At 41.6% G+C, this 27524-nt stretch overlaps 1 protein-coding gene across 4 annotated transcripts in view; it reads left to right on the forward strand.

Annotated features, from left to right (window-relative positions):
* TCF4 (transcription factor 4) overlaps positions 1–27524 on the forward strand; it is a 180102-nt gene that overhangs the window by 72366 nt on the left and 80212 nt on the right. For all 4 annotated transcript variants that reach the window (XM_053448199.1, XM_053448202.1, XM_053448200.1 and 1 more), the window contains one exon: positions 20999–21063. In XM_053448199.1, coding sequence (XP_053304174.1) covers positions 20999–21063 — 65 coding nt within the window. The remainder of the gene's footprint in view (positions 1–20998; positions 21064–27524) is intronic.

The raw sequence follows: 27524 nt of genomic DNA on the forward strand, positions 1-27524 counted from the left end.
GCAGTGGGATCCTTTCTTGCATTTCACTCCGAGCTCCAGGCTGCACAATGAAAGATTGTGGTGGAAACACAAAGACGAGAAGACCTCGTTGATTCCCCTTAAGAGAGTGACCTACATGCCACTGAATTTTACCCACGTTAAGAAGCATTATCCATGTCATTGGCCGTTGTAGATGACTTGTCAAAAGCATTTAGTTCATCCCAGACATACCGTTGCACGAAAACGTTCGCGTTTCGTGGGCCCCCAAGTCTTTTTTGGTTTAGCATATTTTTATTAACTAGTCGGTCACCAAAAGAAGGATGATAACTTCTTTTTATAAGCAAATTACTTATTTACTGGTGAGATGCCACGTTAAAAGGGCAGCCTAATCTTTCCCAACACCCCGCATTAAAAGAATGCATATTAACCCCTTGAGCGCCAGAAGTCTGGCCACATTCACCCCCCCACAGGGAGGCCATTTTGAATAATCTTCACATCCTTTCGTTTAACTGCAATTCCCCGGGAAACGTTATAACTTTACTCATGTAAAACTATTTTATTTCTCTTTTTTTGGGAGAAGTTCAGCTTTTCATTGGTAGCTTGGTGGACTTGAGGTGGCTTTTGCATCATTAGGCAAGATATGAAGCCTCTCGTACTCATTTTATCTTTTAAAACACATTTATTTGAACAAACCTCTTGAATTTTGGTAGTTTTAGAACTGCACCCCCCCCCCGACCATACATATGTTGTTTTTTGAATATGTGTGCATTTAAATAAATTGTTTGTAAACATATATGGGAAATTATAAATAACACAAAACGGTCATTAATGATTTTAAAAAAAAAATAAAAAAAAGGTACAAGTGATAAAGTGTCAAAATAAATATTGAACTTGATGATCTTAGATCTTTTTTTCAGCCCCAAGTACTATGTTACTATGTGATTTGGAGGGCATAACAACCCCTAAATATCACAATAACCCCCACAAACTATATATCACTTAAAAGCACACCCCTCGAAGAGTCCAAGACACACCACTTACCTAACACAATAGAATAATATCCCATGTCTTGCGTGTTTGAGAGACCCCCAAATCATGAGCATACCCGGGAACTTGTGGGCTCCAGAGCCTACCCTTTTGGACGCGGCTAGGACTACCCACCGACGTCAGTGAGCGTTTAAAGGAGACTCTGCTCCCGCAACGCGGAAGATTCGGCTGCCGAGCCAGAGAAATGAGAGAGTTCCCAGGTATGATCATGAGTTGCTTTTGGTGATTTCAACTTGAGTGTCCTCCACACCATTTATTCCCTAAAAGAACACCACTTACCTTTCTGACCACCAGCAATCACACATCTAATGGGGATGCAGAATTTTGAGTTTTGTTTTCTCCACCTTTTGTTGCGTCAGTCGTATTCTGCACTCTGGGCCACCTGAAACTGGAATGGAAACCCAGAAAAGGAATACTCTTCCTCCAGTCCGGAGCACATAGATTCCACTTTTTTTTTACAGTTGAACCAGGAAGGTGCAGCTCATACATTTGGGCATAAAACAAGCCCTGAACACCAAAATAGCCCCCAGAAGCTATACGTTCCTAGAATCTCCTGCAGGACGTTTGGCTGCTGGTGAGGAAAGGGACAAATGCTTTTGGGGTATTTTGCAGACTCCTCCATACATTTGCATAAAATACCACATGAAAATAAAAAGGACCAATCAGCTATTATATGCATTAGAGTGAATATAATGGCTGGAGTCTCCCTTTAAATCTCACTGTGGAAGAGGGGATGCGCAGGATCAACTTGGTACCTTATGCACGAGAAACGACTTGAAATTTGCTCTTCATATTGAATAGAAAAACATACCAGGAAAGACCCCAAAATCAACGCCCTAGAAGAGCGAAGGGAGAGGTGAGACCCAACAGAAACACCCATTCAGTGTCAAGGGGATGAAGGGAGGTCCAAGAGCGAAGAGTGAGACAAATGGTGGACATCATTTAGCGGGCGGAAGACTGAATAATAATAATGACAGAAAAGGTAGTAGATCATTAAACAGAGTAAATGAATTGAAGAAGGGGTGGAATGTGAACAAAGCTATCCTACAGAATTAAGAAAGGATTCCAGCAAGAACCACCTCCAGTGGGGTACGTTGGAGAATGTTTCAGTGGATTCTGTGTTTAGGGAGCCGATCACTTCCATTGACGTGGTTTGAATGGCTTGATTGGAACGTGGCAAGGTGGCCCATCATACTATATAACAAAGGTGGGGTTAACCCCTGCTCTTCTGAAAACTCACTTGCACATTCGTGCTTTAGTGAATAAGTCCCACGAACACAGGTGTGACATTTTTTTTTCACTTACAAATAAACTCTCGCCATCGGATATTTTAAGACAGGTTACTGAAACCTTTCGCTTGTATCTTTTTTTCAGCAATGTAACTGTTTTGGAGGGATTTGGTTCATACTATACCGGGACCTTATCGAGCCGGTGTGTGTGGCAGAATGTTTACATTCCCTCGCTGTATTAGTGATTATTATTATTCATGCACACCTTGAGAACAGGAAGTTAACATGTATTCTTTCTTGTATATCTTGCATATTTCTACATATAATATATATATATATATATATATATATATATATTACAGTAAACACCATTACCGAGATTTACTCAGTGTATGAATGTGTGTAAATTCTGGCTTTTTCTGGCTATTCCAAATATCCCATGCCGTTTCTATTTGCAGTAGTCGCCTTTCCTCTACTGTCCTTGGCCGCAGAGCTAACGCTTCATTTGCCGCTGGAGCCGGCATTAAATCCGATGATCAGAATAGCAGCTCTGTTGCCGTTTAAATGGCTGGATAAGATTAGATCCTTTTTTGTCACGCGCTGTACAGTAAATAAATCAATTATTAAGATCTCCCAGCGGTGATAAACGTGCGACCTTTAATTGAAAGGCTCTGTAAACCTAAACGCCGCGGCATTGTGGCGGGATTCAGAAGTCGTAAGTACGTGTAATTGCGATGAAACGTTCCCGCTACAATACAATTATGAAATGCTGCTTCAAAGCCTCGGTTTAATTCTGGAGTATTAAACTTCCTGGGACTCTTTTCATCACGGTCTGAAATCATTGTTTTGCGCTAAAGACGAATAAAAACAAATTATAGGGTTAATTTGCTTGATTTTATTGGTTATTGCTGTTCCCATAATACAGGGTCACTTAAAAATGTCGGTCTTGGGAAATGTGGCTTTTTTACATGGTGTGACGTTTTACTTTACTTAGAAGGTGGTGGATGAGTGGAACAGCCTCCCAGCAGAATCCGTAGACGTTATACAGTATCAGAATGTATTTTAACGCTTATACAAAAAAATAATTGTGTAGCATTTTCCCAGAATCTGATGAAACCCGAGTAACACAGATCTCTCGCATATATGTTCAACTACTATTGCGTCTCGGAGCGCTATCCTTCTTTCCCCACCAACGACTTAATTTGGGGAGACCTCGGGGAAACCCCCTTAATATTTATGCTTTACCAGGTTGTGCAAAAACCTTCAGTCCCCATTAACCCCATAAGTATTCTGACAACTGAATGAAATAACCCCAAATATCCCGTTCATCCCTAACAGGAAACAGATGGTTGAAGGTTTGATACATTTGTTGGGCAACACAGGAACATCGAATTACCCGGCAGATCAGACCCATTTGGTCCATCTAGTCGCCATTTTTTCCTGCTCAAAAGACTCAGACCTTAATCAGTCATTGGTCCTGTCTTAGATTCAGGAGCCGTACGCCAATCCCATGCAGGTTTAAGTTCCCTCACTTCTACTGGGAGGCAGTTCCACTCAGAGCCGGCCTTAGGCGTTGTGGCGCCCTGTGCGGACTACTCCTCTGGCGCCTCCCCTCTCTGCCCCTTCAAACTACCCCCCCTCAAACTACCCCTCCCCTCTGCCCCTTCAAACTACAACCACCCCCCCCCCCACTTACCTTGTTGCCGGAGTCCTGCGGTGAGAGCGGGAGGCATCCGTCTTCTCGCTCTGCCGTGGTGCCGGCATTTCATGTTGTGCGCCGGAATAGTCCGGAGCTCAACATGAGATGCCGGCACCGCGACGGAGTCACGGAGAGTAAGGGGCGCCAAGCGGCTGCTGAGAACTTCACGAGCAACCGCTTGGCGCCCCTGCCCGGGACTTAGATTAAAGTATCGGGTTTTTTTTGTTTTTTTTTAAACTTTATTTAACATGAATGATGTTAAATAACGTTTAAAAAAAAAATCAAAAAAAAAAACGATGTTTCAAGTTAACTCCCGGGCAGGCGCCCCTGCTACCATGGCGCCCTGTGCGGTCGCACAGGTCGCACACCCCTAAGGCCGACCCTGGTTCCACTTATCTACTCCCCCCCTCTCCGTACAGTAAAATTTCCTTACATTACAGAAATAGATGTCACTTTGAGATTAAAGGTGTCCGAGAGGCGCCTGCGGCAATACATCTCCCTGCGTTGAGCCAATCAAAGTCATCGCCTTCGACGCACTCAGTTAGTAAACCTAAATATTGACTTAGTAACTGACATCGTTTATAATGATATTCATTTTTGGAGTGTGATTTATTCTTTATTAATTTATTAAATGACGTTTCTTTGGGTTTTTCAGCCGATCACACTACAGCAGATAACGTCACGTTTTACATAAAAAAATCATTTGAAAGGACAATTTGAACCGGTTTTTACTTATTTAGTAGATTTAAATGAAGTAGTTAATGAAAGGGTTAACATCTTAGAGTTTTTTCAGCTGTTTGTTACAAACATTTCCTTACTAAGTAAGGGGTTTTTTTTGTCTATAAAACAGGGTTCCATTAACGTCCGCGAGTTCCTTTCCTAATGAATCCTGGTTTAGCCAAAAGGCCCTTTTCTTAGACCAAATGTTTGTATTATTATTTCTTGCAATTTCCTTATTACCTTAGTAGGATTTAGTGGGTTTTAGGGTTTGTAGTGTTTTTTCCCCTATACAGATGTTTTACAAAACCTGTAATACAACACCAATCAAAAGGTTGGGGTCACTGAGCTGTTTTCATGGAAAACAAGGACATTTCTTGTTGTAACATAATTGCAAAAGGGTTTTCTAACCATCAAGTAGCCTTTTAAACTTAAACGTGGATCAGCGAACACAACGTGCCATTGGAGCACAGGAGTGATGGGAGTGATAAAGGGCCATTGGAACACAGGAGTGATGGGAGTGATAAAGGGTCATTGGAACACAGGAGTGATGGGAGTGATAAAGGGCCACTGGAACACAGGAGTGATGGGAGTGATAAAGGGTCATTGGAACACAGGAGTGATGGGAGTGATAAAATGCCATTGGAACACAGGCGTGATGGGAGTGATAAAGGGCCATTGGAACACAGGCGTGATGGGAGTGATAAAGGGTCTCTATATAACTATGAAGATATTCCGTTAAAAATCAGCCGCATGAACATACTTGGAAACACTCAGGATTATGGGATGTCTGTGGGCGGTCCCGCTGACGTTGGTGGGCGGGACCTGATAACATTGCGTGCGGGGCTCGTGCTTGGGGGGGTGTCTTTCTATATAGTCTCTGGAGTTCCCACATATGATCACAATCCATAAATAAATATCTACATAAAATAGTATAATAATAATAATAATAATATAAGAAATCCATTGTGTAATCGTTAATTATCATAAATACCGTACTTCCCAAACACTTTTAGTGCTGGTGAGTGTCGTCACCCCTTTCGTCATCTCCAGCCAGGTGAAGTAACGCTTTATTTTTTATTTTATTTTTTTTATTTTTTTTTTAGCATGAACCAGTGACCCCCGTTTTTAATTCAACAAATTAAAACCGTATGAAATTTGCACATTTGATGATATGAACATATATTTGCTTGTGCTGGGGGTTTGCTGCGTTCCATGTGTGGTAGTAGAACTTCACCAAAAGAATGGTAGATACCTGGAATAACGCTCCAACAGAAGAGGTAGAGATCTATAGAGTAAAGGGAAGGGAAAGAAAAACATGGCAGCTAAAGGTACAAGAGCTTCTCGTCTGTTGTCAAACTCTCTCGTTTCCCCGTTACTAATTACAGGTTTTCTCTTGGTTTTCGCTTCATCCAGCTGTCTGCTATCCTCCAGATACATCGGCGTGCGGAGAATGAATTGAGGACGGTTACATATGGCCAACTCTACAACTTCCATAAGCAATTTCCAATAAGTTTAACAACTTTAGGGATTAATTATGCGCCCTCACTTCATTACATATGAATCATTAGCCGGTGCGAGACTTGCAGGTGTTGTATGTATCATCGGCTGCGTTGCGGGGAGAGGCATCGAAACGCTGCGGCGGAGACGATTAAAGTTGAAGGCATATCTTTCATTGTATATTTCCCCTTCATCCCCCGTTCGCGTGGAACGAGAGTCACAGTGACCGGTTTAAAAGCTTTCTGGTATAGAATTGTCTTTGTTGGGATTTGTAACGACGCTTGGGCAGAATACAGGCTCAGGGAACGGGGACACGTACCGGAACCCCATCTTTTAGGGGTAGTTTTTTGTTTTTGTTTTTTATGAAAATTATGTTTATGCGTTATAAAGCATCAGAAATTAGTCAATTAGCCTCCGAAACTTGGATCAGCAACCACAACGTGCCATTGGAACACAGGAGTGATGGGAGTGATAAAGGGCCGTTGGAACACAGGAGTGATTGGAGTGATAAAGGGCCGTTGGAACACAGGAGTGATGGGAGTGATAAAGGGCCCCTGTATGCTTATGAAGATATTCCATTAAAAATCAATAGGTTTACATTAGGGCTGAAACAACGAATCGATAAAATCGATAATCGATAACGGAAATCGTTGTCGACGATTTCCGTTATCGATTAATCGAGTGATCGATTCGTTGTTGGAGCACTCGGCTCCTTTTACTTACCTCCGCGAGCGTTCCCCGCTTCTGCTACACGCTCTGCAGTCTCCGCCTTCTTTCAGCTATGTGACGGATGTGACGCGTTCCGGAGGTAAGTATTCTTCATGCCTATTTGCACAGATCGCACAGAGCCACTCGCACAGAGTGAATCGCTCTGTGCGAATGGAGCCACTCGCACAGAGCGAATCGCTCTGTGCGAGTGGCTCCATTCGCACAGAGCGGTTCGCTCTGTGCGAGTGGCTCCATTCGCACAGAGCGATTCGCTCTGTGCGAGTGGCTCCATTCGCACAGAGCGGTTCGCTCTGTGTGAGTGGCTCCATTCGCACAGAGCGGTTCGCTCTGTGCGAGTGGCTCCATTCGCACAGAGCGATTTGCGGGGGTGGGGGTCCACGGCGGGGTGGGGGTCCACGTGGGGTGGGGTTTCAGGGGATGCAGGGCAGGGTGTGAGTGTGGGTGCAGGGCAGAGTGGGGGTGGGGGTGCAGGGCAGAGTGGGGGTGGGGGGTGCAGGGCAGGAGACTGGGTGCAGGGCAGAGTGGGGGTGGGGATGCAGGGTGTGAGTGTGGGTGCAGGGCAGAGTGGGGGTGGGGATGCAGGGCAGGGTGTGAGTGTGGGTGCAGGGCAGAGTGGGTGCAGGGCAGAGTGGGTGCAGGGCAGAGTGGGTGCAGGGCAGAGTGTGGGTGCAGGGCAGAGTGGGTGCAGGGCAGAGTGTGAGTGTGGGGGCAGGGCAGAATGTGGGGGCAGGGCTGGGTGGGGGTGGGGATGCAGGGCAGGGTGTGAGTGTGGGTGCAGGGCAGAGTGGGTGCAGGGCAGAGTGGGTGCAGGGCAGAGTGTGAGTGTGGGGGCAGGGCAGAATGTGGGGGCAGGGCTGGGTGCAGGGCAGAGTTGGAGACTGGGTGCAGGGGCACAGTGCAAAGTGCTGGGTGCAAAGTGCCAGGGCTGGCTGCAAAGTGCCAGGGCTGGCTGCAAAGTGCCAGGGCTGGCTGCAAAGTGCCAGGGCTGGGTGCAAAGTGCTGGGTGCAAAGTGCCAGGGCCGGGGCAAAGTGCTGGGTGCAAAGTGCTGAGTGCTGGGTACAAAGTGCTGGGTGCAAAGTGCCAGGGCTGGGTGCAAAGTGCAAAATGCTGAGTGCTGGGTGCAAAGTGCTGGATGCAAAGTGCCAGGGCTGGGGCAAAGTGCTGGGTGCAAAGTGCTGAGTGCTGGGTGCAAAGTGCTGGGTGCAAAGTGCCAGGGCTGGGTGCAAAGTTCTGGGGCAAAGTGCTGGGTGCAAAGTGCCAGGGCTGGGGCAAAGTTTCTTGAACAGTAATAGTCCACCTCTTTTCAGAATGTTTGGGGTTATTTTGTTTCATAAATATTGTGTTTGGGTTCTTGTACTTTGAAAATATTGTTTTTTATTACATCATAACAAAATAAGAATGTTAATGTAAATTTTAAGTTGTTTTTTAACATCCAGTTCATTAAATTATTTTAAATAAACGAAAAATTTGCATATTGTTTTTTTTATCCGATTAATCGATTAATCGAAAAAATAATCGGCCAACTAATCGATTATTAAAATAATCGTTAGTTGCAGCCCTAGTTTACAATATTAACCCCATCTGCACTGGATTTCTGATCAATTTCATGTTATTTTAATGTGCTTTTCTTTAAAAAAACAGGGAGATTTCTAAGTGACCTCAAACTTTTGAACTGTAGTGTATGCCATAGGAGCAGCCATAAAGTTCCTTTTCTGAGGCAGTGCATGATTATTCCTCCCCAATAAGTTATCTCCTGTTGGCTCAGGCGGCCTTAGCAAGGATGTAAACTTCAAATCCGGTATAAGAAATTGTTCAGGTGACACTGGCTCTGCAGATCTTGGCTTTCATGGGATACATGTCTCCCAAACAATAAGCACAACCTATAAGTTATGGTAAAATTGTTATTGATTTATATAGCGCCATCAAATACCACAGCGCTGTACAAGCTGTCCAAAAAACCAAAACCCTGTCCTAGGCTGACCATCGGCGATGGCTTTGCCAAGAACCTGGCACCCCGCGCTTCGCTGTAACGTCTCCTCCGTGTCGTTGTTGACCAGGTTTGTTATTTCAGTTTTTCTCTGCTGCACGTTTCTTCAGGATGGCGATTTATATGCGTGGATCGATTCGATAACCTTTCGGCACGGATAATCCATCCGTTCTTATCGGCCGCTAACTCACATCCTCCCTTTACTTCTAAGAACCCTATTAGACCTTTAGCTTGTCTTACATAAACTATACAGCTTTATACTAGAAACCGGTTCCTTGATTTATAATTTACTCGGTAAAGGGATACGGAAGCTTTATTATAAAATAAAAAACAGCCTGTGATTTTATGACTTACAATAAAAAATGTACATGCAGAATTACTGAGATGATTCTCAGGGTATACACAAACCTAATAATATATAAAATATATATATATATATATATATATAAAAAGTAAAATTAAAAAATATATATATATTGTGTGTGTATATAATAATAATATAATATTTGTATATATATATATGTATATTTATATGTGTGTATATATACTAGGGCTGCAACTAACGATTATTTTAATAATCGATTAGTTGGCCGATTATTTTTTCGATTAATCGATTAATCGGATAAAAAAAATGAATGTAAATTTTTCATTTATTTAAAATAATTTACTAAACAAATGATGTTAAATACAAACAGCAGAATAAAAAAACTTTGATAATACATTTCTTGTCTTTATTTCCCAACCAGCCCCCCAATATATGCACATTTGAGCCCAGGCTTGCTACGCTGCCTCCCAGACATGCCATGCTGCCCCCCCACATATGCCACGCTGCCTACCACAGCACTCCACGCTGCCTCCCACATATACCACACCACCTCCCACATCTGCCACTCCACGCTGCCTCCCACATCTGCCACTCCACGCTGCCTCCCACATCTGCCACGCCACGCTGCCTCCCACATATGCCACTCCACGCTGCCTCCCACATCTGCCACTCCACGCTGCCTCCCACATATTCCACACCACGCTGCCTCCCACATCTGCCACACCACGCTGCCTCCTACATCTGCCACTCCACTCTACCCCCCACATGCCACTGTGCCTGATACGCCTTATACCCCCTGAAACACCACTCCATCCTCCCCAGACATGCCACCCTGCCCTCCCCACATATGCCACGCCATGCTGCCTCCCACATCTGCCACTCCACAATGCCTCCCACATCTGCCACTCCACAATGCCTCCCACATCTGCCACGCTGCCTCCCACATCTGCCACTGTGCCTGATACGGCTTATATCCCCTGATACCCCACTCCATCGTCCCCATGCCACCCAGACATGCCACTTCTCTACCCCCAGATATGCCACTCTACCCCCAGATATGCCTTATACACCCTGATAAACCACTCCGTCCTCCCCAGACATGCCACGCTGCCCTCCCCACATATGCCTTATATACTGTATATGCCTTATACCCCCAGATATGTCACTTCACTGCCCCCAGGATTTAGATTCCCCTAAATTAACCCTAAACTCCCCATTAACCATAACTGCCCCTAAATTAACCCTTAACACCCCTTAACCACAGCATCCCCTAAATTAACCCTAAAGACCCCATCAACCACAGCATCCCCTAAATTAACCCTAAACACACCATTAACCACAACTGCCTCAAATTAACCCCAAACACCCCATTAACCACAGCTGCTCCTAAATTAACCCTAAACGCCCTATTAACATAACTGCCCCTAAATTAACCCTAAACACCCAATTAACCATAACTGCCCCTAAATTAACCCTAAACACCCCACTAACCATAACTGCCCCTAAATTAACCCCCACCTCCCCTAACTTTCAGTAGCCCAAATATATATATATATATATATTACATACATATATACACATACATACACATTATATATATATATATATACACATATATATACTCACAGTTAGATGAGTGTCACAGCCATGTGGTTCTGGCCTGGAGAAGGAAGGGGCGGGGCCAGTTGTCACAGTGATTACAGGGAGGGGGAGTAAGTAGGAGCTGCTGCTGTGAGACGGTGAGTCAGACTAAACGGATTATATAATGAGGGGCATTTTTCAGAGCGTTTGCTCTGAAAAAACCCTCATTTTATAATCGATAATAATCGATTCAACTAATCGATAATGAAATTCGTTGCCAACGAATTTCATTATCGATTATTATCGATTTTATCGATTAGTTGTTGCAGCCCTAATATATACTTATATATATGTATTGTATATATAATTTATATAATGTATATAATTTTCAGTAAGAGCAGTAAAGATATGGAATCCACTACCCACAGCCGTTGTGCCATAAAATTCGATAGATGCCTTTAAATACGGGAGGGATTATTTTTATCTTTATCTACCCCCTTTTGAAGACGACACAGTTGGGAATTTTTAATGTGAATTTCTTGTTTTCAACAGCAGAGTTGAACTTGTGGGTGAAAGTGTCAGCGTGATCTTTGTTTTTTTTGGGGGGGGGGTTTCTCCATCAAAAACACTGAAAAATTCTGAACCATGCCATCTAGCCATTATTTTTTTCCTGGTATTTGAACCTTTTTTTATATGTGTGAGTGATAGGAACAGTAAAATCTTGAGAGACGTCACATTGTGATTTTAATTTTGGAACCAACGTTATTTTGCTACATTTGTAAATATATATATATTTCTTTTTCAAACGACCTCAAGTCACTTTTTATCATGAACGCTAGATTTTTATTCTCTCTATGGTCATCTGTTATAATTGATGCACTTGTCTGTTATACTCTGTAAACTGAGTAATTAACACATTTGCGTAGGCTCCATATAATTTAATAAGGCATCCCTGCTCTGTGTATTAAATTTCGGTTCACAGTTGAATGAAACTTATAAAAGCGATCTATCAGCCCGTGAGCGGACCGGATTACAACCCACATATCGGAGATGTCCTGCAGTCAAACCATACAACTGTGTTACGCTTGCCTTTGGAGCTATGGGTTTAGTAAAAATGTTTAACCCTTTTGCACCCCTCCCCCCTCGCCATCGAGTGGGTACTCAAAAGTGCGTGACTCAAGTGAAAACTCACTCTTACGTCCAGAAAAGGCTGCACCCCCCCACACACTTTAGGTCTTTAAAGTGGGGGTGCGGCCTATATTTCGGGGTTTAGTGCAGGGATGCGCAATTGACATCGCCCGAAGCCCGGACATGCAGTTCCAGGCGCCAGGTGGGTGTTTTTTCTTTTTTATTTATCCTTGCAGCAGGGTCCAGATTCCCCGCAGCGCTGCAGGGGACGTGGATCCTCCTCTCCGGCAGCCGTGGGCGCCTGCACGATGCGCTTAGACAACCTTCGCTGGCGGCACTTCCGCCGGGGCTTCTATGGTGGAGCACCAGCATGACATAACCTTCCGGTGGTCCACCATAGAAGCCCCGGCGCATTTCACAGACACCAGGGAGTCTGGGGGTGCATAGGTAAGTCGGGGGGCAGGGGAGTGGCACTTCTAGGAAGCAGAGTGGCATATCAGGAGGGCAGAATGGTACTTCTAGGGGGCTTAAAGCATATCTGGGGGGCAGGTGGGCATTTATTGGGGCATAAGGCATATCTGGGGGGGAGAGTGGCATATCAAGGGTTATAAAGCATATCTGGGCCATATAGGGGCAGAGGGGAATATCTATAAATAAGGTGCATTATGAATTAAGGGGGGGCTTAAACTGGCTATTGGTTTTCTGTCTGTATATAAGATATGCTGACAAACTGTATAATAGATACCAAAAATGTGAAAATACATGTATTCCTGTGTATTAGATAAAATACTGTTTTACCATTCCACTGTGTTTTTCTTTAAAAATATTTTTTTTCGTTAAAATAGCACCAAACTTTAAGGGTGCGGCCTATAATCAGGGATGGCCTATATTCGAGCCAATACGGTATACATATAAAGAGAATGCTAAATACATGTGTATAATAAATTGTAGTTAGAATTCGTCTTCTTTCAATTTTGTTACATGAAATATATATTTTTTTAATAATTTGTTTTTGTGTATTTTACAAATAAAGTTTGTTATTTTAACAATTATTAGACCTGAGCACATCACGGCGTGTTGAATAAAGAATGTAATGTTGTGGTCTGGCTCCGCACAAAAAATTAAGAATTAAGTAGTGCAGAACAAAATAAATACATCTTGTATTACGTAAACTGATAAATGTCAGCCTTTTTCCCCCAGTTATTATGTATGTATAAAATAATCAAATTCTGCTAATTATAAAATAATTCACTTTTGAAATGTTAGACCAGTTCACCCCTATTGTAAAAAAAAGAAAAGAAAAGAAAAACCACCATTGTTTGTTTTTCTTGTTCTCAAATTTAACGATAAAGATTTTTTGACGTGTGTAGGATTTTTTTTTGTAAATTTACTTTATTTATTTTGTTAATATCTATCACTGGTATGTCAGTAGTTTTTTTTTTTTCTAGTATAATTTTTTTTAGTTTTTGTAAGAAAACTTTTATAATCTACTAGGGTTATAAGATGTGATGCGTATTTACCACCCGGTCGGCAACCATCTTAAAATCATTTGTATATATCTCGGAAGAAGCGGTTTGACAGTGTCTTGTGCAGCAGACGGCAGATGCGATCTTCCACGAGACGAGTCCTGCACGCGACTAGAATTTTTACATTTTTTTTCTTTCGAATTTACAAAAAAAAATAATTAAAATAAATTTTAAAAAAATGTCCGTGTCTCTGTCCCTTGCTTGGTAGTGCGATGTGCGGCACGGCTATAGAGCAATTACCGCTACTAGCTTGCCTCCTTAAAGTAGCTTTAGCCATGGGGCTTGGCACGGCCACCATTGTATCCGTGCCAAAAATTATCCGCAGCGGCTGCCGCATACTACAAGAGGTTTGTCTAGAAAATTCCGCAGTGATTACGTTTGGGTTATATATCATTCCGGCGCCTTATCCCTTAATAAATAAAGTCTTGTTTTTCCGTTTGATAATTGTTATTTTTGCTCGTTTTGTTTTCTTCGTTACGTGGATTACAGTTTGTTGTTTTTTTCACATGAATTATGATCTAGAAAAACGAATGGGTGCTGTCTGTGAACAATGACATCGCTGGTAAAAACCCGATCCGGAATCGCAGCGTGGAGTGTCAGCTGTGTGCTTTATCCGCGCGGTAAACATGAAAGAATTCATATAAAAAAAAGGGGGGGAAAATGTCTTATATATAGGATTATCCTTACGCACGCCATTCTTGGTAACATAAAGCCCGTCATATAGAAACATCTACTGTAAGATCGCTGATGCTCTCCAGAAATGAAGATTTTTCAATTATTTGGATTTTTTTCCCCCCAAACAAATATTAATAATAATTTTTTTTACATTTCTAAAATGAGGTTATATATATGTGTGTGTATATATATATATATATATATATATATATAATTTTTAAGCAATGAGGTTTTATATATATATATATTTTATTTATTTTTTATTTATTTTTAAGCAATGAGGTTATATATATATATATATATATATATATATATATATATATATATACATATATATATATAATTTTTTTTTACGCAATAAGGATATATATATATATATATAATATATAATTTTTACAACAGATTATGCTGTAATTATCGCATGTATTTTGTTCACCGAAGCTCCTTAGACAATTATCTCAGAACGCTTGCCCTATCGCTTTGATTCCGATTGGCGTATCCATACTTAATACGTATTAAATATTTGCTGGTATAAGATGTTATGTTATTGTACGGGAACCCGGTCTGAATGAGGGGCCGGGTTTTTAGCATAATTCCTACATGAATGGATGATTTCCAGCTGGACGGGAAAGGGGCAAGAGTTATACGCTGGAGAGAGAAAAGTTTACCCCCGCACAGGTCCGGCGTGTATTCTCTGATTTGGTAAATTGTGTTTTTGATGGCAAAATAGGAAAACGAAAGATGAGATCTTTACAAAGAACCTAATCCTTTAGAAAAAAAAAAGAAGAAGTCAGTCTCCTGCTGGCTTCTGTGCCTCTTTGGTACCTTCCAGACTTCTAGAGTCCTGGACGAGTGCCCGTTGATGTCATGGAAACGCTGAAATTACTGAGAATGATTCATGTCTCTGTTCTCCTATCCTCCCCCACACAAACAGGAGATTTTAACCCAAAAAAAAAACATGCATGTTACTCTTGGTTTGTGTGTGTATGTTTGTTTCTTTTTTTATTTTTATTTTTTACTTCCGTCATCAATGTATTTCACCTCTTGGTTGTCACGCAGTCTTACCATATGTGATAGATATAAAAGCGGGCTTTTTCTTTAAATTTTTTTATAACTGCTACATTTTTATTATTTTTCTTTGTCTTGTGGTTCGTCCACTAAAAAAAAAAAGATACAAAAAACCCCAACGTAGCTTGTGGGGTCCCGATAATTAATGATATATGTGGATTTTGGCTAAGATACTGTCATGTGTCCAAACTTTGATATGCTACAATTATAATTTTTCCTGTTATTTTGAAATATTGTAGGTTTTTGTTATTTCGTTAACCTGTAATCATATGCGAAGAATGACAGAAGAAGTAAGAACTTGCACCCGAACCATAAATGTTGGGCATGATAAACATGTTACATTTTAAGCGCATGATATATTCTGAAAGGTGCTTTATTGGGTATTTTTATGGAAATGGAATTGGGCTGTAGAAAGACGTTGCAGCAGTTCCGTTGCTGTGAATGTTTATTGATAAGACATTCCAATAATTCATAGCATGCTTGTAAAGAAGAGGCTTTGTCTAAATAAAGAACATTTATATGCGTATATGTGTATATGTGTGTGTGTGTATATATATATATATATATATATATATATATATATATATATATATATATATATATGGAGTAGATTGAAGTTCTTTTGATACATCCATATTGTTACACAATGCACTACTAGTGATGTCTTGTTCACTCATTATACAACTTTTTGGAGTATGATGATGCGCTACAAATCAATAAATAATAATTGTGTGTGTGTGTATATATGTATATATATGTGTGTGTGTGTATATATATATATATGTGTATATATATGTGTACACATATATATATATATATATATATATATATATGAATATAATTACTGTGTGTGTGTGTGTGTGTATATATATATATAATGTATAATATGGGAATAGTAATCCTCGATGTGTCCGACGCATTTCCAGAACCCCGTTGTTATAGGTGACACTGATTGATACTTGTCAACAAGTCACTTGCCGTATCTGATAGCGCTAACGTGTTTCACCAAGGTATTTTCAGAAGCAGGATAAACATGTACTTTTCTTCTTTCCTATTACGCAATCTCTTGGGGAATGAAGCTAAGTACTAGAAATTATCGCATTAGCCTGACGGAATACACTGGGGTCTTGAATTAAGCATGCTTTTTATATATATTTAGTAATAGTGGCAGAATCCTGTTGGGCAGACTAACCGCGGCGCGTTTAAGGCATTTCTATCGCTTTCCGGAAGAAAAAAAAAAAAAAAACACATACAACGGGGTTTTTTTATTTATGGCCATGGACTGGTGAGGTTTTTAAGAAAGGAGAGAAGTCTCTGCCCCAGGACGAAGTCATTACAGCTCGTACAGAATGGAAACTACGCTTTCTCCGCATGCATTCCAAATAGTTTTATGGAATTTATGAAGATCAGCACCTATATAAAAGGCAACTTATTTTATCACAATAAAAAACATTATTTGAATTCGATCTCATCACCCATAGCCTGTTGTAATTGTTTTTGGCCGCTTCAAATAGACAAACTACAAAGTTCAAGTTCTCTGTGCAATAGCCTTAGAAAATATATTGCCCCACCAACACTGTATCAAAGGTTGCATTTGAATTTTTGTTCCCCCATCTTTGGGTGGATAGCGTACTGGAAATGTCGTTACCAAATACTTGTTACATACTGTTTTCTGCTGTAGTTAAGCTCTATCCTCTTATCTGCTGCAGCTTTCTGGAACGTGGTGTCCTTGGCAGCTTTGTTGTCTGTTAGGAAGGAACTAGAGGTTCTCTGTCAACGATACTACTCATCAAGCTGTGTAGTTTAAGGTTTTCTTCACTTTTACAGCCGAGTTGTGGTTGAAGGGACATATTTAAGCCTCGACCGGCATCGTAAGAGAGGTGCCAGGTGCCTGTTTGACCAGGAGGTGGAGACCGGTGGTCTTTTGGGTCAGATCTCTCTAGTGTGTCCCTTTGAGGTCTTCTCCTTGCGTCACGGCAGACACCACCAAGAAGTCACATCTCAATGGCCGGCGTTCGGAAGCCTGACCGGGACCATGATGGAGCAGTTTGTAGATGTGCAGCTTGCATCTCCATCACCGCACAAGAACCTTCACCTGTAGACAAGCATTAATGATGAAGAAATGAGGCCTTTGTGTACTTCATCAGGCTTGGGGGGACACTACTTTAATACACAACTGCGTGGATATAATTTAGCAGCAATTAAATCATCAGTTTTGCGATTTTTAGTTATTTGTCATTTACCAAAGTGGTTAATTAAGCATAACGTCTAAAGCCAATATTACACTTCATCTAATTATCCTCTGGCAGGAATAAAAGGGTGTCTACGGGAAACCTCAGTGGTCGTCACTATTATATGTATAAATGTGACGATAATTTGTTTTTTCAGTGGTTAGCGTTGGTGAGTTCACACAGACTTGCTGTCACCACATGGTGGTGCGGCACTCGATTGTTAACATTTTCCGGTCCAACTCGCTAACAAATGCTATAATGTATGCCGTAATACGATCAATATTTAAATACGAGCAGATTCTTTGAACCCAACTGCTGTAGTGCTATGTCGAGGCCGATATTGTTTTCTAGAGCAATGCAAATCAGAGTTATTACTGAATAGGATTCCGATATGAAGTATGACCTTTATGTAATAGTCTAGAGAACCAGGCAGCAGTCTTCAGAAAACATCAGATCATTACGGCTGGCACGGTTTTCCAGCGGTATTGGGCCCAGTTCAAATTCCCGCTTCACTGGTGTAGAACTTACTAATGGCTGGCAAAAATCCAACCCAATTTCTCTATCCCAGGTGTCTGCTCCATCATGATGCTGATCATGGAGGAGGTTTACTCCTGGGGACGTGCAAACAGAAAATGGACTTTTATGCAGCTTGAAGGAAGCTATCAAGAGAATCGATGATTGATTAGTCTCACGCTAACCAATAAATTTCATAGTAACATTTGTGGGCTGCCGATAATCATACTCACTCGATAATTACATTTTTGAGCCTTTGTTTTAGATCGTTATACCAGAAATATTGCATTTCTCGGGAATAGAGCACCCTGAGAATCACTCGTAATTCTCTTAAAATTGGTTGTATTTATTACAATGGGGTTTGGACTACCCATCTGGCAAACCGGGCAAATGACCAGTGCAGGCCACTTGCCTTTGCTTCCGCTCATGTGGCAGATCCACTTCTCCCTGCTAAAGGATGTCCCGGGGCCGACCACAGCGCGGCCACAAGCTCAATACAATGGGCCACACGCTGCGCATATCTAGCCGATATAAGTCCATAGTGCAGCTCATTGGTAATACTACCGATTTATGGCTGTCCCTCTCCAGAAGACTATTTCAGTTGACCATGCCACATGACACAAGTATAGCTCGATGTGTTGTCATGTCACCATCAGTTAACAGTAGATTCCAAGTCAAACCCAGATAGTTTCCAGATATGGCCTTCAATATGAAAAAGAAGAGAGCCAAACAAGCAGGAGTTATGGAGGTTCTGACCTCGACACCTTCGGAATTTAAGGTTCCAAACCACTCTAGAGAAAGACTGAACTGAGACTCCAACATAACTTCACATTAGGTATGTAATTTATTATAAGTTTGTTTCCTTATAATAAAAAAACAAACTAAAGCAAGCATTCCAGCCTCGGTAATACTGCGTTCCTTCAGTACACTTCTCGTTCCGTGCTTTATGGTGAGGACATCACTGGACATCAAACATACAAGTGCAGAAGGTCAGATTATCATACAAGTACCTTTCCTGTATAAAACATACATCGATTCCCTTCAAACCTCCGCGCGTTCTCCAGAATCCTGGGAGACCCGCGACTCCTCCATTATGCAAAAGGCTTTTAAATGTTTCATTGGTTTCAAGGATTTTGGACATTTTACTATACGAATATATGATTTCTTCACACCTCGTGCCGCATTAAACATTCACCAAATGTGATTTGTCTTTAAGGTGTTATTTGTTGAGTTTTATTGCTGTTGATGTCTGGTTGAGTGTAGTCTCACTTTTTTTTCTTTTTTATTTGTTCTTTTCTATGGTTTATTATGTGGAGCGTCCATGCGATGGGGCTCTGTTTCTCTTGTTCCAAAATTCCAAACAGTTGGAAACGTGAAACACCTAAGAAGAGCGTAAAGAAGGGTTTAGCCAATGACTGTTCCTTAAAAAGAGGGACAATTGAGGCAAATGATGATTATTAAAACAAAAAACATTGTAATGAGACACCATTTCGACGACCTAACATTCTGGAACGTTCCTCTGCTAGTTATGCAGGAACCCGTGCCTTATAGAGTGTATTTTCATTTGTAATGAGTGACATTGCCCTATTTCTGTAGCGAGGAAGAGGACTATTGTTGATCTACAGCGGCGGCCATCAGTGTTATGAATGCAGTTGTTTTAAGGAGAAACTGTTAAGCAGATAGAAGTATAGATTTTTTTTTTTTAATTGACATTTTCTTTGCTTTTCTGAATATAATCAGAGTTTGCAAACACCTTACGAATATGTAGAGAAACACCAGCAAAATGTTGACAATGATCGCACCGCAGGGTGTTGTAGTGTCAGGGATTCGCACTGTGGTATACACTTAGAATACAACATAAGCAAGGGAATGTTAAGAACCTTATTAAAAAAGGCATGAAAATCACATATAAATAGCTATACCAAAGGGGAAGGCAACAAAATCTAGATTGTTTCGGGTTTTGGAAAAGAGTTGGACAAAGTAGGAACTTGGTCTACCAAATGGCCCATAGAAGTCTTCCGAGGAGCGGTGGATGCCGTGTGCGGAAGAAGCTTATTCAGCTTGTAAGGGGCTCTGTGCCAGGGACCTCCTGAAATTGTGTGATAATGGAGTATTTGTGGCTTTGGTATACCACCTCGCTCCAAAATATAGGGCGATTTTGCGTTACATAAATATCTTGTAGACAAAATCTTTGTGTTCTCTTCGTGGTGGCGCATGCACATTATGCTTGCCCAAGAAAAACATAGACATCGCTGTATACTGAAGAACTTGCTTATTTTACATTGATTTAAATATATACGGAAACACCGTTTACCCAGCAGGCTCTGGGATTACATTAAGGTTCGTCGATCCTCCTATTTGCCAAGATTAGACCTATTTGCCTAATTCAGTAGGTGTTTAATAAAGCCTATTGTGAAGCTCTGTAATAAGCCCCTGTAACTGGACATGCTCCTGTTAATATGGGATTACTTTGGTTATATCGCTGCTATTATGTTTTCTTTGTTTTGCTTAGCATATTGATATGTTTTTAATAAATGATTGTGTATTTGTTTAGTTGGTTATCGTTAGAATGTCGGACACATGTTTTAACAATAATATTTTTTATTGTGTTATGTGTTAATTATGTTTATCCCTTCTTATTTCCTGTGTTTGTCAACAAGTGGCTATGTAAACTATGCCCACTCCCAATAGAGCGTGTCCTCTTGCACCATGACTGGTGGCACGGTTCTCCAGAAGACCCTTTGCTCTGAGAACCAAGGCAGCTGGCCATCTTCTAGTTGGCTTTTGCTATGCTGAAGGCAGGGTTCCTGGTTCCCATTACAGCACTCATGTTTTATGTAGCCATCCCCACTGAGTGTCCTTCCACATGTGGAGTCAAGACTCTGCTCCATGTCATTATGCCGGCTTCACTAAGTCCTGGTTCTCCCTACGGTGTGTGTAGCTGAGTTTGGCCACAGTCACACATATTGGCCTTGGACATATAACGTTATCTATTTTTGTAAATTCTTTTGCATTTTTCTCAAAATATTTATGCTTTTTTTTTTTTTGTTAATGTTGTTTTAGGTAAAGCAGAAAGAGGCTCCTATGCCTGCTATGGGAGAGATTCAGACTTACAGGGCTGCCATCAGGTAAGAAAGATTCTTTGCTCTCTTGTACAAGTCTCCTTTTTAATTGTTTTGAATGATGGGTAATTTGTACAAATGTCCAAATTTCTAGTCTATTCCTGGGAACTTTTCTGGGTAGGTTATTGAGAGCTCTGCTGGCTCCTGGGGGGAGTGGCTTTGTGTAGGGGGTGTGGTCAGCCTCTGACATCCTTTAGTGAGCTTAGAAGTAGGCGTGGTCTAATGCTGCTCCCCTGACTCTGGGTCAAACCGGAGCGTTTCCGGATATGTAAAAGTCCTATTAGGATAAATTAACACGGTTGGATTCCACATGACACAGACTAGCCTCTTGTCCTACTTTTATGAGTGTTTGATGTTTAGTGGGTGTGGTTTAATGATGGCCCCGCCTACAGACCATACTGTAGATAGTAAGCATCCTGATGCCCCTTCCTGGTTTTTCTAAACAAATATTTCAGCGGAGACCCCATTAATCTTTGTAGGGATTATCATCTGGTCCTAAAGATAAAACGTGTTTAACACATGACGTCCCGATTATATATTAATGCCCCTGACTGCGGGTCATGGTTATGTTGGACTTTCTCCATATAGCTCCTACATTGAATTCTTATCTTTAATGGGCAGACTAGATGGAGTCTAATCAGCTGCTAAATTCTACCACTGCACCAAAGATAATACATTTACAAAAAATTAACTCTCTGCTTCAGTTCTGACAAAATAAATAACTATTTCTGAATTTCCCCCCTTTATAGTGATTCCGCTACCATGTATAAAATAGGTGGGGTATGGGCAGAGCCTAGGCAGATGTGGGTGCAGCTACGGTGCTAAGCGCCGTCTTAAGGGGACGGTTTTGGAACATTTTTGCATTTAATCATATACTTTTATTTATATATATATATTGTTTTACCCACACCAAGGAGATCTAACTGCAGGTTTAATCTGGAGTCTCCGGGTGGCTCCCTGCTTTTGGATTCATCGGGTGGCGCCCAGGTCGTTTCCCCCTGATTCCTGCTTATGTTCCCTCCTGCAGTAGGCATTTTGGGGTTTGCTCTGCCCCCCCCCAGAATAGGGAGAGCTCCGGGAGCGGTCTTATGTCTCACTTTTTTTGAGCGTTATTGTCTAGCAGGAGCGGCCGCTCACTTGGATGTAAGGTTTATTTTTTATTCTGGAATAAAGCTATTGGTAAAAATAGAAGGTTGGAATTGGCAGAACGTGTCAAATATTCCCTCTCTTCATAATAACACATTTTAATATTCACTTAACTATTATGTTGTTATTGCGAGAAAAGAAAAGGGAAAAAAAAGTTTCGGGGGGGAAAAATGTCTGCAACAAAACGATTTGATGCCCGTTGCTTATATATATATTTATTTATTTGTGTCTTTTCATCATTTTGTTTGGCTTTGAGTCAAGGCCAGGAGGCTAAATGGTACGGCCTCTCGAGGGAGCTGTGAATCAGCTTGAAAACCGAAAAATATTTGAATAAGTCATAAATGTTAATGCCCTGAACTCTAGAGTTCTCCTTCTTTCGCTGCAGCGCGAGTTCCGTTTCGTCTGCGTTTGAAAATCATTGAAGGACCCCTTTGTTTTGAGACAATTGCACTTTTTCAAAAAGATTTCTTCTTTAATTTGGCGAAGGCGAATGAGCGTGTGTTTGTTTGTCCCCGTTTAAAAAAAAAATTCTTCCCACATGCACATGTTTGGCAGTGATGCGGAACATAAGCTATTATCGAAACACTCGATTGTATGTATCCTGGCAGTAAAAAAAACGTAGAATAAAAGCGCCATCATCAAGATTGTACGGGTAGAGTAGTCGGGCCAAGAGGCTCTGATCTGCCGTCAAGTCTTTTTAAATGCAGGCTCCTTATCGAGGTCATCGTGTGTTTAAATGTTCATATATATAATGAATGGCCATTAGTTTGGGTGAAGTAGCGCTATGCATGTCCTGAGATAGGAGTGATATCAAAGACCCTATCCAGGTCTTCTCATGTAAGATGTCCAGAATACAGTTGAGGATGTTTAAACATGCGTGGGACAGGCGTACGGCTCCTGATCCACATACCTGGGAACTCCTTCGGTCCGGCTACCCGGAGCCTTCCCTTGCAGGAAGCGGCCAGAACTGCACACCGCTGATGTTGGTGGGTGGTCCCGGGTCGGGTGTTGACACACTCCGCTCCCCGCCCATTTTTTCCTTGAAATGGGGGTGTTTCCTGCTGACGTCGGGGGCGTCATTTCAAGGAAAAATGAGTGGGGAGCGGGGACGTGTCAACACCCAACCCGGGACCACCCACCAACATCAGCGGTGTGCAGTCCTGGCCGCTTCCTGCAAGGACCTTTTCCCTAACCAACCATGAAGCACGTTATTTTGCATTTATATGTCTAGCGCAGAGACTTTTATTGTTATTCTTATTAAAAGTCTGCAAATAGGGCATCCCGGCCGCGTGTTTATTAATAAAAAGTCCTGATTTTCAACCAGCTTGTAAAATAAAGGTTCTGATGGCAAGTAAAAGACCAAATCTGTTTCAGTTTTTTATTTAGAAGACCGTACTGCATTGTTAGAATTTTAAACAATTTGCACAATATTTTAAGCGATTAGATTAAAATATAATCACGGCTTGTTTCTCCTTTCCAGGTGTTTATTAAGAGAGCCAAGATTTTGCATAACATCGCCTCCCCAAACCACAAGGTCACAGTGTTTTTGTGTTAGAAGAGATTAGTTCAATTTATCCGCTAACTGAAATATTATTTTCCATTTGGTTTTATTGGCAATGTAACGTTTCGTAGTTTAACTGGGGAGAAAAAAAAAAGTGCTTGTTGCAGCTAAACGCACCACCTGCTGATAAAGGATGGGGAGTTTAAATAGCACCTGGGTTGCCGAATACACCTGTGGGTCATACCACCCTCTTACCCTCTTGGACGTGTCGTGATAAGAGTTCATCTCCGTTATCTCCCTATAATTGGAGGGTTTCAGCTTGAATTTTGGAGGAATGCTTCTTGTTTTGGATCGAGTTTAAATTCTTTTGAGAGATAAATGTATTATTTATCAAACAAGGAGCAGCTGGAGTCCGTATTGTTGATATATATATAAATCTCATTATGCTTCTATATACTGTGTTCTAGATGTATCCATAGAGGCTAAATTCACTTAGGAGCCTTTGCCCCCCCCCTAAAAAAAAAAAAGAGCACAAAAAGGAGCGAGCAAGACATTGTTAAGAAAAATATAGAAAAAAAAATATAGAAAAATGGAAATCCATGATTATTTTGTACTTGCCATGGGACAAAAATTCTGAGGTCGTGGGGGGGGTCTGGCCTCGTTTTGGGGGCTTTGTACGAATCACTGAATTCACCAAAATTCAGTAAATTTACAACTGGCATGAATCCGAATGCGCAAGTCTACTTGCCAGCGGTCCCGGTTTGTAGACGTCTGTCCTGAAACATAAGAGTTTTGACCAGGTAGATAGCTGCCCCCATTGGTATCTTGATAAGGTTATATTCAGGCAATGCTCCCATCTTGGTGAAAATGGAGAAGAGAGAACAAGGTCTGGTGAGTAGAGAATTTACAAAGACTTCAACAAAAAAGGGTTAAAAAGCCTTTGTAAGGGGATGAGCAGAGGTGGGAGTTGGATGGATCCACCATTAAGCCCACCATATTTCATTCTTCCCACCACTGACCCAGATAGAAGACACTGTATGACGTGTGACATCATAAGCTGGTCCACCTGTAATACATTGGCAGCAGAGTGATGTCATGGGTAGTTTTGCATACAAAACGCCTTTCGGCTCAGTGTATGAAAAAAGTCCTGGGCACACCTAATAAAAAGGACATGAAGCTGGCAGACTTGGGACTGTTGACAGCTACATTTGCCTCCCAGTCTGCCAAAACATGCACTTCTCTAAGCACACGCTTAGTCTGCCTTATGACTTAATAATAGGTGCTAGGATTGTCAAAATTGATGTAAACTCAAGTCTTGGGTCGTAGTATCCGGAAAGGATTTATTAGTCTCGGTAACTCCTGGTCATCTGCAAGAGCTCCGAGCCGAGCCCCGAGACCGCTGTTTGTGGAATTATACTACATCCGCTAAACAAGTGGGAAGAGAGTCCTTTTGCCAGAGTCTTAAACCTCTCGTTCCTATTTTTTCTTTTAATAAACATAATCGTCTCTCTTGCCAGGTGGGGTTTCCAATCTCTCGCAGCTGCACTTTTTGTACATAAAAAAAAAAAAAATGAACACAGCTTTTTTTAAATAAACACAATCTGCTTTTGGTTTCTGCAAACATGAACAGTGTTTCTGCAAAATGTCATTCACGTCGTTCTCTTAAATTGTACTCTAGGTTACAATGTAATTTGTTAAAAACATTGCAAAAGTAGCTTTAAGTCTGTTTTACCTTTTAGACAGCAGTGAATATGGAAACGCACGTTTACAAATTTAAATATTTTTAAAATTTTATTTTTAATTATATACACTATATGGACAAAAGTATTGGGACGCCTGACCATTACGCCAGCATGGACATTGATGATATTGTATTCTAGATACATAGACTTTAATATGAAGTTGGTCCCCCCTTTGCAGCTATAACGGCTTCCACTCTTCTGGGAAGGCTTTCCACTAGATTTTGGGGAGTTTCTGTGGGCATTTTTGCCCGTTCATCCAGTAGAGCATTTGTGAGGCCAGGCGCTGATGTTGGACAAGAAGGTCCGGCTCACAATCTCCATTCCAGTTCATTCCAAAGGTGTTCTATGGGGTTGAGGTCAGGTCTCTGTGTGGACGGTTAAGTTCTTCCACCCCAAACCCATCCAACCATGTCTTTATGGGCCTGGCTTTGTGTGCTGGATCACAGTCATGCTGGAATAGAAAAGGTCTTCCCCAAACTGTCCCCACAAAGTTGGAAGCATAGCGTTGTCCAAAATGTCATGGTGCTGAAGCATTAAGATTTACCTTCTATGGAAGTAAGAAACCCAAACCCTGACTTTAATAATTAAGCGGTGTGTCTCAATACTTTTGTCCATATAGTGGTACACTTAGCTGAGGTAGAAGCTGCAGCTATAGAGGTGTAGATGCTCTCCTCTTCCATGGTCTGACAATTCTTGCCACCGATTGGCTGCGTGAAACAACTAATCAGTGGCAGGAGAACATTCCTATTGAGGAGGGAATCCGCAAATGCATCAGCAAAGTGGTAGCTAAGATGGACTTCTGTGAGGCAATAGCAGAAATATATCACATGCCTGGGCTCAGAAGGTCTCCCCAACCAGCCCATGCGCCCCACTTCCTGTAAAAGCAGGGCAGTGCCTGAAAAATGGGACTGTCTCACAAGAGCAGGACTGTTTGGAGGTATGTAATACTCAGTTGTTATGTTTCATAGAGAACGGGTGGAGAACTTCATCCCGAGCATTTGTTTTAAGGGAAACCGGAGTGTTTGAGCTCGCAGTGGTACATTTCCAGCAGGTCAGCAAACGGTTAATATTCGGCTCCCTCTGAATGCTCCTTTGGTTAAGCAGAATCCCCAAATGGTGTTGTAAATGAACCTCGCAGCCTGAGGTTTTGTGAATGCTTCATCTCAGCCTTTATTGCAAGCAGTTAAGGACGCGTGGAGTAGGATGAACAATACTAAACGCGTAGCAGCGCTCCGTTTACACGCCTTACGCATACATTTTCTACCGCGTTTCCCAAGTGGAGCGACGCGACACAATTCCACCCGGAGTGTGACCGGCAACATTGTAATGTCTGTAAAGCAGGACAAGAGTCTCCGTGTCTTCGCTCGGTTGTGTCTCCCCCGATCCTCCTTTCTTATTTGTTTCTCGTCTTTCTAGAACTGGATGTTTTATTGGCATGAAATCCGTTCGCTGCTCGTTCCCAGAACCCCGGCACGGAAAGTTACTGAAAAGCAGGCTTTTTTAAAAAAAAAAAATCATTTTAAGCAAATAAAGCTTAGCAGACCTGTCCATTTCTTCTGTCTTCTATAGATCTTATTGGCGGCAGCCTATCGCGGCCTGGTTTTTTGTGTCACTTGACATTTAAACATTCCCTGAATAATCCTAGTAAAATAATCTTTTACATTTACAGCATTATTTTTTCCACAAAGATATTTATAATGTTTGTCTTTAGTTCTAAAAACGGTATTTCAGTCCACTTTACCGAATGCGGACATTCTTTATTATTATTGGACGTCTGTCTCGTTTAACCCCTTCCTAGCTGGAAACCAAGCAGGATACCCGCTATGCTTTTGCACATCGTTGTTTCTAGATGACAGAAGTCGCAGCAGCAGCCAGTTATAAGTATGCTATCTGAAGACTGATATTTTGCTAGCGTATATGTGATTGGCCGCTGCTCCAGTGCCTTACTGAGCATGTGCAAGAAGTGTACATACGAACGCTTCCTGGTTTCAGAAGGGGCAGCTGGGGGAGGAGCTAAACAGGACAGGGATCCGATCTTCTAACTCCTATAATCAAGCAGGGAATGCACCAATTTTCAT

This window comes from Spea bombifrons, chromosome 1 (assembly GCF_027358695.1).
Source record: "Spea bombifrons isolate aSpeBom1 chromosome 1, aSpeBom1.2.pri, whole genome shotgun sequence".
NCBI classification, from domain to species: Eukaryota; Metazoa; Chordata; class Amphibia; order Anura; family Pelobatidae; genus Spea; species Spea bombifrons.